Raw genomic sequence first — 14,357 nt, forward strand, 5'->3', positions numbered from 1 at the left:
CCTACACCCCAGACACAGCATGGTAGGTGCTTTCATCCTATCTGACATATATATATTGTCTGTCAGTTATGCATGACATGTCCAGTAAAGTCAGAGGTGGAAAGTCCCGAGGTCAGAAAGTAAAAGTGTTGCCACGTGTTTCTTCCTCCCATTAACTCAGCCAGCTGATTTCACTAATTAGTTCTGCCTCCTGGCTGGAGAATTGTGCTAATTCGCAAATCCAGGTGACTGGAACAAAACACTGGAGAGAGCTTTTACTTTCTGAGTAGGCCTATAACTGCATTCCAACGTACCGGCATGCATTTATTATACTGATTTGTATGATCTGAATTATATATCACTTTTGATGTTCATACAGGAAATAGTATTCAAAAACGTTATTTTAATTAAAATTGTACCTTTATGAACAAAGCATATATTTAGCTGTTAGCTGAAAAGTAATCATTTTTCATTAACGCACCCATCACGGAAAAATGAATCTTGGCTTGCAGCGCATCGGTTTGGCTTGCGGGGGCAGCAAAGTTCAACCGTGCTTCGGTTGTTACCATTACACAGAAGGCAAGACTAGGGGAGGGACGGGAGGAAAACGACGTCCCGAAGAGTAAAAATAACGCGGTTTCGCTCTGTTTTCGTCTTTGGGCACAAAGAGAAAAGCTTAAATTTAACTTTTTGTTTTCGGTCGTGGGGTTAGAGGTCCCAATCGCCTGAAGAATGGCAGAGCAAAGCAGTAGATACCAGCAGGTGAGTGTAAGTTTGTTTGTCGAGAGGTGACGAGTAGTGGGGAATCCGCCCTCTTACGTGGCGGCGAGTCTCTTGTAGGAAACAACGGGGATTAATATGGAAATACAGGCCTCATTGTTTTGACTGGTTACCGTTAGCGATCTAGCTAGTTAATTTCCGTAAATTCCTTGTTTATCCAGTGATTTTATGTTTTTGTAACTTTAGTGTTTGAAGTCCTTTTATATTTCGTGATACAAAAAAAACTCCGTTTAGCCGACTATGAATGAACTGAAACTATGATATTTAGCTAGTCTGTACGTAACGTCATCAGGCATAATAACTTTACGTAAGGTATTTTTATACCATTAGTCTAGCTACCTAAATACTGTGTTTATGTGGAAATGTCAAAATGTATAAATAGTATTGTGTTAGCTAATGTTAATTTAGCTCTATGCAGGCCGCCGATCAAGAGCAGACATTTTAGCTAGGTAAAATGCTAGCGTGCTAACTTCCTATCATTTGACGTCGATCTTACTCTGCTGGGCAGCTCCAGTTAGCTAAGATAATTATAAAATAATCCTATTAGCTAGCTAACAGCGTTAGCTGTGAACGACAAATAAGTTAGCTAAATTTGTGATCTGCCCTGGCTGTCATGAACAGGATTACATAGGGAGTCGTTCATTGTAACCGATTGAATATCACAACAAACGGGGAATATCACAGCAAGCTGGCTCGATCGTTGGACATGTTAGCTTGCTAGGATGTTACGCAAGGACGACCATTTTAGCTAGCTAGGTCTAGCTTAACCGTGACATTTAGCTGGCTACGTAGTTAAACTAATGCTTGCTTCAACAGATGAATTGCTTGGCGTGGATGGAATTAATTTGCTTTGCGTCTTGGAATTTGGAATGAACCAGTGCTGCGATTGTGTGTAGATAACGATAAGTTTGGAGAAAACGCGAAAGCATTTTTTTACTGAATGGTATGAGTGTTTAAGCTGGCTACGTCCTTTGCGTGATTTAAAAACGCCAACTTCAACGCGACGGGAAACCGTACTCTGGTGCCCACTGCGTGTTATGAAATCTCCAGTAGACAACTTTAGATCTTATATGATCAATTATAGACGCAACTCGATATGGTAAGGGGTGGAATGCAGCGGTACACCAAGGTCTGGAGAAGCATGAATAACTCGAGGGTGCCGAACAGAGCCGGGGTCGTATGCCATTTGGCCTTCACTGTGACCCCGCACATTCCCCAAATTTATGCCCATGCTTTACTGTGAGAGTAGATGTGTCAGCTAATATATACTCCGCCGCGACCTTTGTCAGATTTAACGTGTCTCACAGTTGTCATATAAGCCCAACACGTAGTGCAGTATCTTCTTTTTCTGCTCAGGGGTGTCGCATTTCAAGGATGGGGATTTGTTTATGGTAGGGCTGCGTCCGGTTTTATCAGCATGCAGTTCGGAATCGGAACACGAGAAAACTTTCAACTACAGCTTCCAAAAAACCGAAGGCCACGGGCTTCTGTGTGGATAACGCCTGGCATTGCAACGGAACAATGAGGCGGGTGTCCGTCTGCCAGCGTGCAGTGGGAAATGAGAGGGAGGGCGAAATGAGTTACGGTACACCGATGGAAAGCTTAGTGCACGCTTTGTGGTGTACGGGTATGCGCCTGGAGAACGGAAGATTAACGAGCCTCTCTGACAGGGCCTCCGAGTCATCTTGCACACTCATGCTTCGCTTTCTGTAGCGTGGTGCATATGTGGGTTTGAGCACAGGAAAGTCTCCATTTTGTGTGAGGATGTGAAACCAGCGAAATGCTTCTGAGTACTTCTGATATGCTCCACTTTCGTCTGCAGTGCAATTAAGTGTGTTTGCAGACTGCAGTGGTTGTGAGTCTTAAGGTTTCAGGCAGCTTTGTAAGAATGGCAGAAATATGCTTGCTTTTTAATGGAATGTTTCAAAAAGTTATGTAATTGCAGTGCAGATTGAATGGAAAATCCAGTCACCATTGATTTTTAGTTAAGATCTACCAGCCAGCGGACAGAAATCTACTTGCTTTGTTCAAAAATCAGTGATGTGATGAAAAGCTCTTTAATCCTTTGAAGAGCAGGTTTTTGGGAATGTTTTTCTAAGTCAGTGTTCCAGAGCTCAGTGTTGCTCTCAGTTACCAGCAGTGATTGTGACATCAGCAGTATAATATGCAGTGAAGAACCATGAAAGTCCTGAAGTAAGCACCTTTTTTTTTGCTTGTGTGTCTTTATAGGGAACAGAGAGATACTTCCTCATGTCAGTCATGTGTCATGTGAGAAAAAAAGTCATGTGACCAGCTATGAACACAGCCCAGCAAATCCAGCCCAGCCTGTTTACAGAGAGTCAGAATCACATGCACAGAAGTCTATGTTTTGAATGCTATGCTGATGTCATGTAATTGGGGGGAATGGGGAGACCCTGTTGGATTGTCCTGTGGGTCAGTTAAAACGGGGGTCTCTCGAACTCTCAGGATGTTCATAGCAGTTGACCCAGTAGTGCAGAACGGCCCAGAGGACAATTAAATGACTTCTCTGGCTTTTCGCAAGCCAGTGCTGTGCGTGTGAAAACCAAACTCTCTGTGAGGCAGAGTTCAGAGGATCCGGCCTGAAGTGGAGCCCGGGAGGGGCCAGGGCAAGGGGGCTCAGGATGGCCAGGGCGTTGCGACTGTTCTCTGGGTGGCGCGCGTTGGCGTTTGGTCACGCGCAGACGCCGCCTCGCTCGGCCCTCTCTCCCCGCGTGCTGACTCGGCGATCCGGCTCCACGATGTGACGCGAGCAGGACACACTGCCCCCCCCCCCCCCCCCCCCCCCACCCACCCCAAGGTTCTCTCAGCCGCTCGGGAGTGGGAGGTGGCCTCTGCTAACTCCCGCTGTCCGTCTTTCTCCAGCTGCCCAATGAGGAGGAGCCGGGCGAGGGAGAGCAAGCGGCGGCCGACGCCCCGCCTCCCTACAGCAGCATCGCCGCGGACAACGCAGGTAAGGCCCTCGAGGACGTCATCATCGTCATCATCATTATTTTCACCTTTCAGCCATCCTCTCAGGCCCACGGAGAGAAGCCTCCCTGCCTTCAGAGTGCGAGGGTCCCGTCTGACACAAAGGCCAGTTTACAGTTGGGCGATGTATAATTGGCCGATGGATTTCGCTGCGTTGTCACCGGCGTTCCATTTTCGCTTAACGTTTAGATATCGAACGTCTTCCATTTTATTCATTTTAAGGTTAGGCTAGTTGATGACTTTGCACTTCGCTAAAGGTAATTTCAGATGAGACAGCTGAGCCCGCAGTGGGGTCAAAGTTCATTACCGTTTATTTCTCAGCGACGGGCACAGTGATGATAGTGGCGACGACATAATCGTCTGTCACTCTAGTATAAGCTAAAAGTCATTGCGGCAGACCATCTAATCTGGTAGTCATCGGTGATCGTACATCGCCTAACTGTAAACTGGCCTTTAGAGTGTCTGCTTCCCTTGTCGGTTTGCTCTCCGTAGTGTTGTCATGGTGTTCACGTTGTGTTTTTTCGATCGGCCCAGCCCTGCTCCCGCGAAGGCCGCTGCTTTACGGCGCCGTTCTCACGCGTTTTTCCCGCAGCGTACTTCGACTACAAGGAGGACGGCGGCTTCCCCAAGCCGCCCTCGTACAACGTGGCCACGTCGCTGCCCTCCTACGACGAGGCGGAGAGGTCCAAGGCCGAGGCCACCATCCCCCTCGTGGCCGGAAGGGTGAGTCCCGAAGGCCCCGTCCCACTTCCTCCCCAGGCCCCTCCCCCTGTCCCGCCCCGCCCCGCCCACAGCTTTGAGTGACACAAGGGTGAAGTGACATTTCAATTCAGAGGAACGAGGTCTCCTTTTTTTTTAAAATCTTGAAATGGAACCTCCGTACAGAGTAAAAGTATTGCTTTTGTTTTTTTTCCCCCCTCCCCCCTCATTCATATTTCATATTCATATTTGATATGAAGATAATGAAGGACACACAGTGAACGGCACAGCAGCTGAGCCTCAGTCTTCAAGCTGACTCGGTCCTTTTCTCCAGCTGGGCTTTTTTGTAAAAGTAGATCAGATTTTTATTTTTTATTTTTTTTTTTTAAGCCGGAAGTGCTCTGTCGTGTGTCGTCTGGTTTTTTATTTGGTGTTGCCGCTCTGTTTCTTTACCCCTGCATGGCTCACCCACAGCTCAGGGAACGCCTGGACACTTTTTATGATGTAACTCGCGGTTCCGTCGAGGTAGGGTCACGGTTGTGTGGGTGTGAAACCTTTACCCCGTCAGACGAGAAGCTAGAACACATAGACATAGATCCCCCCCACCCCACCCCACCCACCCCCCAGCCTGTCAGTCCTCCCTTCTCCCCTTTCTCTCTCTCACCCTCCCGCCCTCCCTCCCCCTTGACCTGTTTTAGATCCACTGTTATACAGATGACTTTATTTGTTTTTTGTAAAGTAAGGTGACCTGTTTCTGTTTCTTCCACATTCTTTGCGTTCATGCTCAGCCTCTCCCAGAGTGCTTTTAGAGCTCCTGTATCTCCTGCCCTGATGCATCGCATCTGCTTTCAGGATTGGGGGTTTTTAGGCGTGTGTTTCCTGTGAACACTCTCTCTTGCCCCTCCAGCTGATCACTGTGTCACCCTGTACTTAAACACAGATGTGATACGGGGATACAGGGCGTATAAGAGGTGGAAACGTGTGTTTCAGTCCTACTCTCCATCACGGCCAGGGGTACTGATCTATCCCCCCCCCCAAAACATGCTGTTGGACCGAAGTAATTTATACTTCTTTTGTTCCGTGCAGGAGGATGACTTCGTGGCACGGGACGACTTCGAGGACGCGGACCAGCTCCGGATAGGGAACGACGGCATCTTCATGCTGACTTTCTTTAGTAAGTGTCCCGTCGTCCCCCGAAAAAAATCACCGGCTCGTGACCCGCGCTTCCCTCCGTACGAATCGGGCTGGCGTGTGCGCCCGCGTTTCAACCACAAACCCGTCTTACGCGTTTCAACCACAAACCCGTCTTACGCGTTACAACCGCAAAGCCCTCACACGCAGAGGTTCGCGGTTTGCCGGTATGCTAACAGCACCCCAGCCCAATAGTAGGTCAGAGCTCGGGTTCTGTGGTCACATGACCTAGTGGCAGGGGTAGCCAGGGAAACCCTTACTTCCTCTTAAGAGCCGCTCCGTTCGCAGCAGCTGAAATGTGTGTCTCTTTGCACCACACCCTGCATAGTCTTCTGCACACAGTTTCAGATGGGATTTGTAGTTTGGAGCAGAACGTGTTGCTCAGTGTAGGATTAATCTGCCCGGTGGTGAGTAGTTTTGATTGACATGCAGCAGCAACAGTTTTAGCGGTATCTGAGTGGTGTTCACATAGGTGTGACACAGGTAGCATTATCAGACTGTGCACACAGGTAGCATTATCAGACTGTGCACACAGGTAGCATTATCAGACTGTGCGCACAGGTAGCATTATCAGACTGTGCGCACAGGTAGCATTATCAGACTGTGTGCACAGGTAGCATTATCAGACTGTGTACACAGGTAGCATTATCAGACTGTGCACACAGGTAGCATTATCAGACTGTGCACACAGGTAGCATTATCAGACTGTGCACACAGGTAGCATTATCAGACTGTGCACACAGGTGTTCAGTAAGGTAATGGTATCAGAGTGCACACACAGGTGTTCAGTAAGGTAGCGGTATCAGAGTGCACACACAGGTGTTCAGTAAGGTAGCGGTATCAGAGTGCACACACAGGTGTTCAGTAAGGTAATGGTATCAGAGTGCACACAGGTGTTCAGTAAGGTAGTGGTATCGGCTGCACAGTCTCTGGCTGAACCCCCCCCCCCCCCCCCCCCCCCCATCTCTCTCTCTCTCTCCCTCCAGTGGCATTCCTCTTCAACTGGATCGGCTTCTTCCTGTCCTTCTGCCTGACCACCTCCGCGGCCGGGCGCTACGGCGCCATCTCCGGCTTCGGCCTGTCGCTAATAAAGTGGATCCTCATCGTCCGGGTAAGGCTTCCGCGCGGGGTTGCCCTGGCGACGGCTCGAGCTCCGCCCACTTCGTGCCCCACAGAAATATGCGCGCCCTGCGCCCAGGAGAGGCCGTGGGCCTCGGGCACCTGCAGGAGATGCCTTGTCCCGCCAGACGTTCTGCCCGGTCTCGGTGCCGGTGGTCTTGCTCCTGCTTTTTAGAGTAATCGTTCTTTTTTTTTTTTCCCCCTGGTTGTTTTCGTTTTCAGTTCTCCACCTATTTCCCCGGATACTTCGATGGCCAGTACTGGCTGTGGTGGGTGTTCCTGGTTTTGGGTGAGTATCCTTAAGTTGTGCGTTTAATCACTTCGACGGCAGAAACGTCTGTTGTGCAAAGTCTGTGAGTCTGTGCTTAGTGCTGTGAGTCTGTACTTAGTGCTATAAGTCTGCCCTTAGTACTGTGAGTCTGTACTTAGTGCTGTGAGTCTGTACTTAGTGCTGTGAGTCTGTCCTTAGTGCTGTGAGTCTGTACTTAGTGCTGTGAGTCTGTCCTTAGTACTGTGAGTCTGTACTTAGTGCTATAAGTCTGCCCTTAGTGCTATAAGTCTGCCCTTAGTGCTGTGAGTCTGTACTTAGTGCTGTGAGTCTGTACTTAGTGCTGTGAGTCTGTACTTAGTGCTGTGAGTCTGTACTTAGTGCTATAAGTCTGTCCTTAGTGCTGTGAGTCTGTACTTAGTACTGTGAGTCTGTACTTAGTACTGTGAGTCTGTACTTGTGTGCTCAGCCTGCTCTTCATGTCCCTCCAGGGTTCCTCCTCTTCCTCAGGGGCTTCATCAACTACGCCAAGGTCCGCAAAATGGCCGACTCCTTCTCCACCCTCCCGCGTACCAGAGTCCTGTTCATCTACTAAAGGTATGCAGTCAGCCTCCGCGATGCGCTCGCGCGCAGGCTCCATGTGTTTGAATGGGCCGCAGCTAACGGCTACATGCTCGCGCGCAGACTCCATGTGTTTGAATGGGCCGCAGCTAACGGCTACGTGCCTGCCTGCAGACTCCATGTGTTTGAATGGGCCGCAGCTAACGGCTATGTGCCTGCCTGCAGACTCCATCTGCGTCAATGGGCAGGAGCTAACGCTAGGCTAGAGCAGCGTGCGGCTAGCTGTGAGGTAAAATCAGCTGATTTTAGCATGAAAATAAAACACGGCTTACCCTGTGCCTCTTCAGCACTAGGATTGGAGGCTCTGTACTACTCCCTGCAGATCACTGTTCTACACCCTGCTGATCGGGGGGGGGGGGAATGCTGTTCCTCCAGTGGGTTACATTACATTCACACACAGGCAGCGAGAGCTCTAATCCAGAGCCATTTGCACAACTTTTTACGTGCAGTCTTTTCATAAAGTTGGATATTTTACTGAAGCCGTTTTAGATTTAGTACCTTCTCTAAACTGTTACGACCCAAGACCATGACCTGCAAACCCGGGAATAAGTGTGCTGTGCTGTAGCGTTAATTACCTCCACCACCAGTAGATGGAGCCCCTGAGCTCACGGAGCGTTGGCTTCTGTTCGTCTGAAGAATATGGACGGAACACGGCGAAACAATTAGCTTTGGAGGGAGGTGTCTGACAGGTTTGTGGTTCGCAGTCCGGAAACCCCCTCCAGGCAACACCTGGACAGCTGGTACAGGGAGGCCGTTTGCCACAGGAAAACGTGATGTCATGGTACAAGCTTGTTGTGGTTTACCGCAGCCCCATTGGATATCCCGACACCAGCAGTTGTCATGGCAGCAGGTTGTCAGAAACCGAAAACATCTTCTATCGCGCACACAAAGAAAACATTTGGGACCTATTTGAGAATATGCGCTCAAACCAGGAAGAATACCAGTGAACTCCTGTGAGTGCGTTATCTCTGTGAAGGTGTCAGAGGAACACACACCCTAACAAGTTATTTTACTTTAGGAGCACAAACACTACCTCAGCCGTGTCTGTTCACAAGGGAATGCCACCACCGCCACAATTCTGATTTGCCCTGTGAAGGGCCCCTGTGGGATTTGCTAAGAACAGGAAGTGATGTCAGATGACACCTGGTGTGCCCCCCTTCCTCCCAGGATGATGGCATGAATGCTAAATTCTGCATGCTGTATGCCCTCCTATCCACTCCACTGTTTACCAAGTCTGTTTACCCAGTAGTTTAGTACAGGGCCGCCCAACCCTGTTCCTGGAGATCTACCGTCCTGCAGGTTTTCATTCCAACGCTGACAGAGTACACCCCGTCCAAAAAGCTAGAGATCTCGTTGTGCTGCCAGTTAGCAGAATCGTGCCAAATTATGGTTGAAATGAAAACCTACAGGGCGGCAGATCCAGGAACAGGGTTGGGCTGCCCTGCTCTGGTGACTTTTTCTTCACCTGTAACATAATGGCTGCGCTCATTGGCTCATCTCATCACTGTGGAAATTTGCGTGGGTTCATCCTAAAAAAACCTCTTCCCTCATTCTCCTGCCTCAGGGAACAGTCTTTGACTCGTCGGTGGCAGATTTGATTAGTCTGTCAAAACGGCTTCAACAAGTCCTTATCTTCAGTGTGAATGTGAGCCCCTGTGGACCAGGAAGATGCAGCCACACTTTCTGCTCAAACATCCCCCCGAAATGCTGATGATTGCATGTGAAAGTGAGTCATTAACGGGCTGCATGTGCTGATAAATCCATATCCATGAAGATGATGAATTTAGCGTGCGTGATTTTGAGCTGATGGAATGACTGTGTGGGGAAAAGTGATGAGATCGATAGAATCAGTAGAATTGTAGTATAACTACTACCTCGTTACTACGCCAGCTCTCAATCACGGTGGATGGCACCGCAGTGACTGCCTCTCACTCAGAGCCTGGGGGTGGTCCTGGACGACCAGCTGGACCTCAAGGAGCACATCAAGGCAACATCACGGTCCTGCAGATTCCTCCTGTACAACCTCAGGAGGATTCGACCATACCTGACTACGCACTCCACCCAGCTGCTCGTCCAGGCTACGGTGACCTCCCGCCTTGATTATTGCAACTCTCTCCTTGCAAGCCTGCCAGCTTGTGCCATACAGCCACTACAGATGATTCAAAATGCTGCTGCCCGACTCATCTTCAACCTTCCCAAATTCTCCTGCAGTCACTCCACTGGCTACCGGTCGCTACCAGGATCCGGTTCAAAGCCCTGACCCTCACCTACACTGCAGCCAACAGGACGGCCCCTGTCTACTTACAGGACATGATTCGATTCTATACGCCTGCTCGACCACTCCGCTCTGCAGCAGCTGGGTGCCCTGCACCCCCCTCCCACCCAAATAAAGGGATCACAGAGCTTCTCCACCCTAGCTCCCCAGTGGTGGAACAAACTCTCCGTCCCTCTTCAAACCTCTCCTTCACTACCCATCTTCTGCCGTGGTCTGAAGACGCATCTCTTCAGACTATGCCTGGACTAACTTCACTTTAAATCCCCCCCTTTCATGACACTCATGTTACATGTTCCCCCATTCCAGCACTCTTTGTCATTTGTATTTGTCCTAATGTAGCTTGTTCTTCTCCCTAGTTTGGCTTGGCATAAGTTAGGTCAGAAATAATGTTCACTACGTGAACTGAGCTGTGTTCCTGGCTATAAATAGCTGTACGATATGAGTATCGCACCTTATTGAACCTGTGTTTTGTAGTTGTCCAATGACCATGATATGCACTTTTGTACATCGCTTTGGATTAAAGCGTCTGCTAAATAAATGTAATGTAATGTAACTACAGGTAGTTTAAAATGGTGGCCAGTGTTAAGTTTCCCCAGTGGTGTGAATCTTGCACTGTGTGCTGGATTCCGAATTCTGAAGTAACGTGTGCTACCCATTTTCCAAAAACAGCGCGGCGTTTATTTTAACCCTTTCAATGTTCTCTTTTCTTGCAGCTGTTTTCTTTCTCTTTTTTTTTTTTAAATGAAATGAAAACACAAAAATCCTTCCTGCGTTTAATATCTGGATGTAGCGAGAAAACAGCAAGACGACGAAAAAAAACAAAACCAAACCCGCGATCAGAAATTCTACTGCACTTCCTGCAGGAAGTCCCAAACACGAAACCACAGAAGACGGACAGGAAAAAAAAAAAACGAAAAACGCTTTCAATTGCACCGATCTATTAACGAATGAGACATTACCTTCTATATGTTTCTAGATGTACAATTTTACTAGTGGATGCCGATAAATCTGTAACCATTCTAGTGGCTAATGTTAAGTGCTGTTTGCAATCAAGTTTGTGATGTATGAATAATGCCTTATATATTATCTGTTAATAGTTGGAGCGTAGCATGCACTTTGCCCCGTTTAGCCAGTAGAGGGCAGTCTCGTTACCTTTTTCTGTCTTTTCATAATGCAGTTCTGATTTGGAAGCAGCCTCATGCCGGCTAGGAATCATGATTCACAGTACTCCAATAGGGTGGGGGTCAGGGTGGGGGTGGGGAGGGGTGGAGGGCGGTGGGGGTTAATCAAAAAAAAAATGTAAAAGCAGTGTTTTTGTTGTGTGAGACGAAGTTCAGACAGAGCTTCTTTGAAAGATGTGGGGAGAGTACCGTTTTATCTTCCAGGTAAGGGTGGCAGTGTGCGCTGCGTGATGCGCACGCAGGGAACACAGCTGATTGGAGACTGCGTGCGGGGAAGACTCTGAGGCATTAGGTGGTGTAGTTTCACAGACGTGCGGACCGAGGCCCAGGGCAGGGCTGCCGGGCCTGTATCTCCCCCTCCCCCTCATTAAGACGAGATAACGTTTGGCCTTTTACCCCACCGTTACTTTATCCAGCACATGAATGAATTTAGTTCAGCCGATTTCGATTTGCCGCACACTGCCCCATATCACCCTGTGGTCACCGAGGTCGCACCTGCTGCTGGAGGGGGGCTGGGTTCGGGTGGTGGGGGGGGGGGGTTTCATTCGCCCTCCTTCTTGTTTCCGCCTGCCGCCACCACTCGTGACCCAGGTAACCAGCCCCTCCTCCCCGGAACTCCTTACCTGGGTGGGGGGTGGGGGGGGGTTTGCATTCCCAAATTCCTGCAGCGCTGTCCCGTTGCCCCCCTGGCCGCCCCGGTCGTAAAGAGCACCCGCTGCGCCTCACTAAATTAAGGTTCCCCCCCCCCATCCCCCCCACCCCGGCCCTCGGTCCCGTTCTTTCACGCGGTCCGTAACGGCCTCTCCGTACCCTGAGAAAGGGGGTCTTTCCCCACGCTCTCCACCGAGCAGTACTGCACCTGGGAGGGGGTGAGGGGTGGTGGGGGGAGGGAGGGGGTTTTACCTGTACGAAAATGTGTACGACTGTAAATATGGCAAAACATCTAATAAACGTCTCTTCAGTAGCAACGTGCCTCCTGCTTCCTCTGTGTCTTCGCCGAGGGTCTTGGCCTTCGGTTCGAGCCGATCTTTCACACGCACACACACACTCTCTCACACACACACACACACACACACACACACTCACTCGCACGCACACACACACACACGCTCACACACGCATGCTCACGCACACGCACTCTCACGCTCACACACACACACACACTCACACGCACACGCACACACGCACGTTTTCAACGTTTTGTGCATTTTCAGTGTATTGCGGAACCAGTATACAACCGCTCTTGAGAGGGAGAGGGACGGTGTTGCCCGGTTGTTTTGGGGTCTGGGTGTTTTGAAGGTCACATGCAGTCCCTTGCTGTGTGTTTCCTAGACCGCGCCCCTCTCTGAAGACACACACAGTGCTCGTGTAGTGTCTGAGACGGGCTGTATCGATACTCAGTTTGAGCGTCCTGCCCAGGCGGGCCCCTTACGCAAGGCGAAGTATGGCTGTCTCCGCTCGTACAGGAACCTTCCCACCCGGTGCAGACGCATAATTCTCATTCCTGCGTTCCCTGGTTGAGCCTCTCTCTCTCTCATAAATCTTTCAGATTCTGAGGAGTCATATTCCGGTCCAAACCGGAAAGCTTGCTCTTGGCCGGATGGGTTTATTAAATACACTGAGCAGACCCTGGACTGACGTGGGAGAGAGCTTTTACATTCACTAGGGCCTGACCTGTCATTTCTCCTTAGCGTGTGTGTGTGGGGGTGTGTGCTCGCTTGTACGTGTGTGTGTGTGTGTATGTGTATATGCATGCATATGTGTGTGTGCATTTGCATGCGTGTGTCCGCTCATATGTGCGTGTGTGTGTGTATGCATGCATGTGTGTGTATGCATGCATATGAAACTGCATGGGTGTACGCGAGTGTGTGTGTGTCTGCATGCATGTGTGTGTGTGTGTGCACGCTGCCATACACTTGTATTTGTTCTTGCGTGAGTGGCATAAAAAGAAAAACATGAAACCAAGGAAATGAGTGAGAAAGCAGCTATTGAGTTTGGGTCTGGGTCCTTTGTCGGTTTGTTGTATTGGCTCTTCGGGAACATGCCTTTGGTTTGTGAATCGCACACGAGGTTTTTAATTGAGTGCACATTGTGAAGGGATGCTGGGTCATAAGGGGGAAGCTTGGCATCTGCGAACCCTTCTGCGCTCCAGAGCGCGACTGCGGTTTGTGAGTCGCGCACGCCAAGCTTCGTTATCCGGGTCGTGAAACCTTGAGCGGGTTACGCAACTCGGAAACGCGCTGCGTTCGGGGAGACCTGCAATCCCGTCCGTCACCTCAGTCAGCGGAAAACGCGTCGGCTAACCGTCGGCCAAGGACACGGGCACTATGTACGCTGTTACGCAACACTTCCTGTGCTGATCGTCCGTCCTGGCGATGTCGCGCGCTGCCTGTGAGAGGCGCTGTGGGGCGGGGGGGGGTGTGTGTGCTTTCACACACTCTGACAGTCTGCCGTCTCCGGGACGACGCACCTGGGAAGCAGCGTCACGCCTCGGCAGCTCTCCCCCGGCGAGACGCGCGCGCCGCTTCATTCCGTCGCCGTTTTAAAATAAACGAGAGAGAGAGAGAGAGAGAGAGAGAGAGAGAGAGAGAGAGAGAGAGACAGAGACAGAGAGACAGGGAGAGAGAGAGAGAGAGAGAGAGAGAGAGAGAGAGATAGAGAGAGAGAGAGAGAGAGAGAGAGAGGGAGAGAGAGAGAGAGAGATAGAGAGAGAGAGCTGGAGAGAGAGAGAGAGAGAGAGAGAGAGAGAGAGAGAGAGAGAGAGCTGGAGAGAGAGAGAGAGAGAGAGAGCTGGAGAGAGAGAGAGAGAGAGAGAGGGAGAGAGGGAGAGAGAGAGAGAGAGAGAGAGAGAGAGAGAGAGAGGGAGAGAGGGAGAGAGGGAGAGAGAGAGAGAGGGGGGTCTGCTTTCCGTCTGTGAAGAGCCAGCTGATTCGTGCCCGGGGGGAACTGCGCATTGATTGGTGCATGTGTGGCGTCTTACGTTCGCGAGCGTTCGCCAGTTTCCTGTCCTGCTGTGTTGGGTGCGTATTATCTCAGAAAGGTGGGGCGGGGAGGTTGTGAGGTGGGGGTACTGAGGGGCTAGAAGCGCCTCAAACATCCCCCCGCCCCAGGTGTTTGGGACGCTTTAGCCGGGCACGGTCGCTTCCTGTTTCCAGCGCCACACGCCACTTCCTGCCCTCCGATCCGCCTGGAACCCCCCCCCCCCCCGAACGCCGGGCCTCGCTGTGAATGTGGGCCTCCCTCTGTGCTCCTCCCA

The 14,357-nt window shown here is 50.4% G+C and overlaps 1 protein-coding gene across 1 annotated transcript; it reads left to right on the forward strand.

The window, feature by feature from the left end:
- The first annotated feature begins 527 nt into the window (after positions 1–527).
- Positions 528–11,475, forward strand: LOC118236116 (NEDD4 family-interacting protein 1-like). The gene is made up of 8 exons (XM_035434190.1): positions 528–741; positions 3,643–3,730; positions 4,340–4,470; positions 5,533–5,620; positions 6,624–6,748; positions 6,979–7,045; positions 7,516–7,621; positions 10,634–11,475. Exons 1-7 carry the CDS (start codon positions 712–714, stop codon positions 7,617–7,619), a joined length of 633 nt encoding a protein of 210 aa, XP_035290081.1. The 5' UTR covers positions 528–711; the 3' UTR covers positions 7,620–7,621; positions 10,634–11,475.
- Positions 11,476–14,357: the final 2,882 nt, after the last annotated feature.

The sequence above is a fragment of the Anguilla anguilla genome, chromosome 9 (genome assembly GCF_013347855.1).
Source record: "Anguilla anguilla isolate fAngAng1 chromosome 9, fAngAng1.pri, whole genome shotgun sequence".
NCBI classification, from domain to species: domain Eukaryota; kingdom Metazoa; phylum Chordata; class Actinopteri; order Anguilliformes; family Anguillidae; genus Anguilla; species Anguilla anguilla.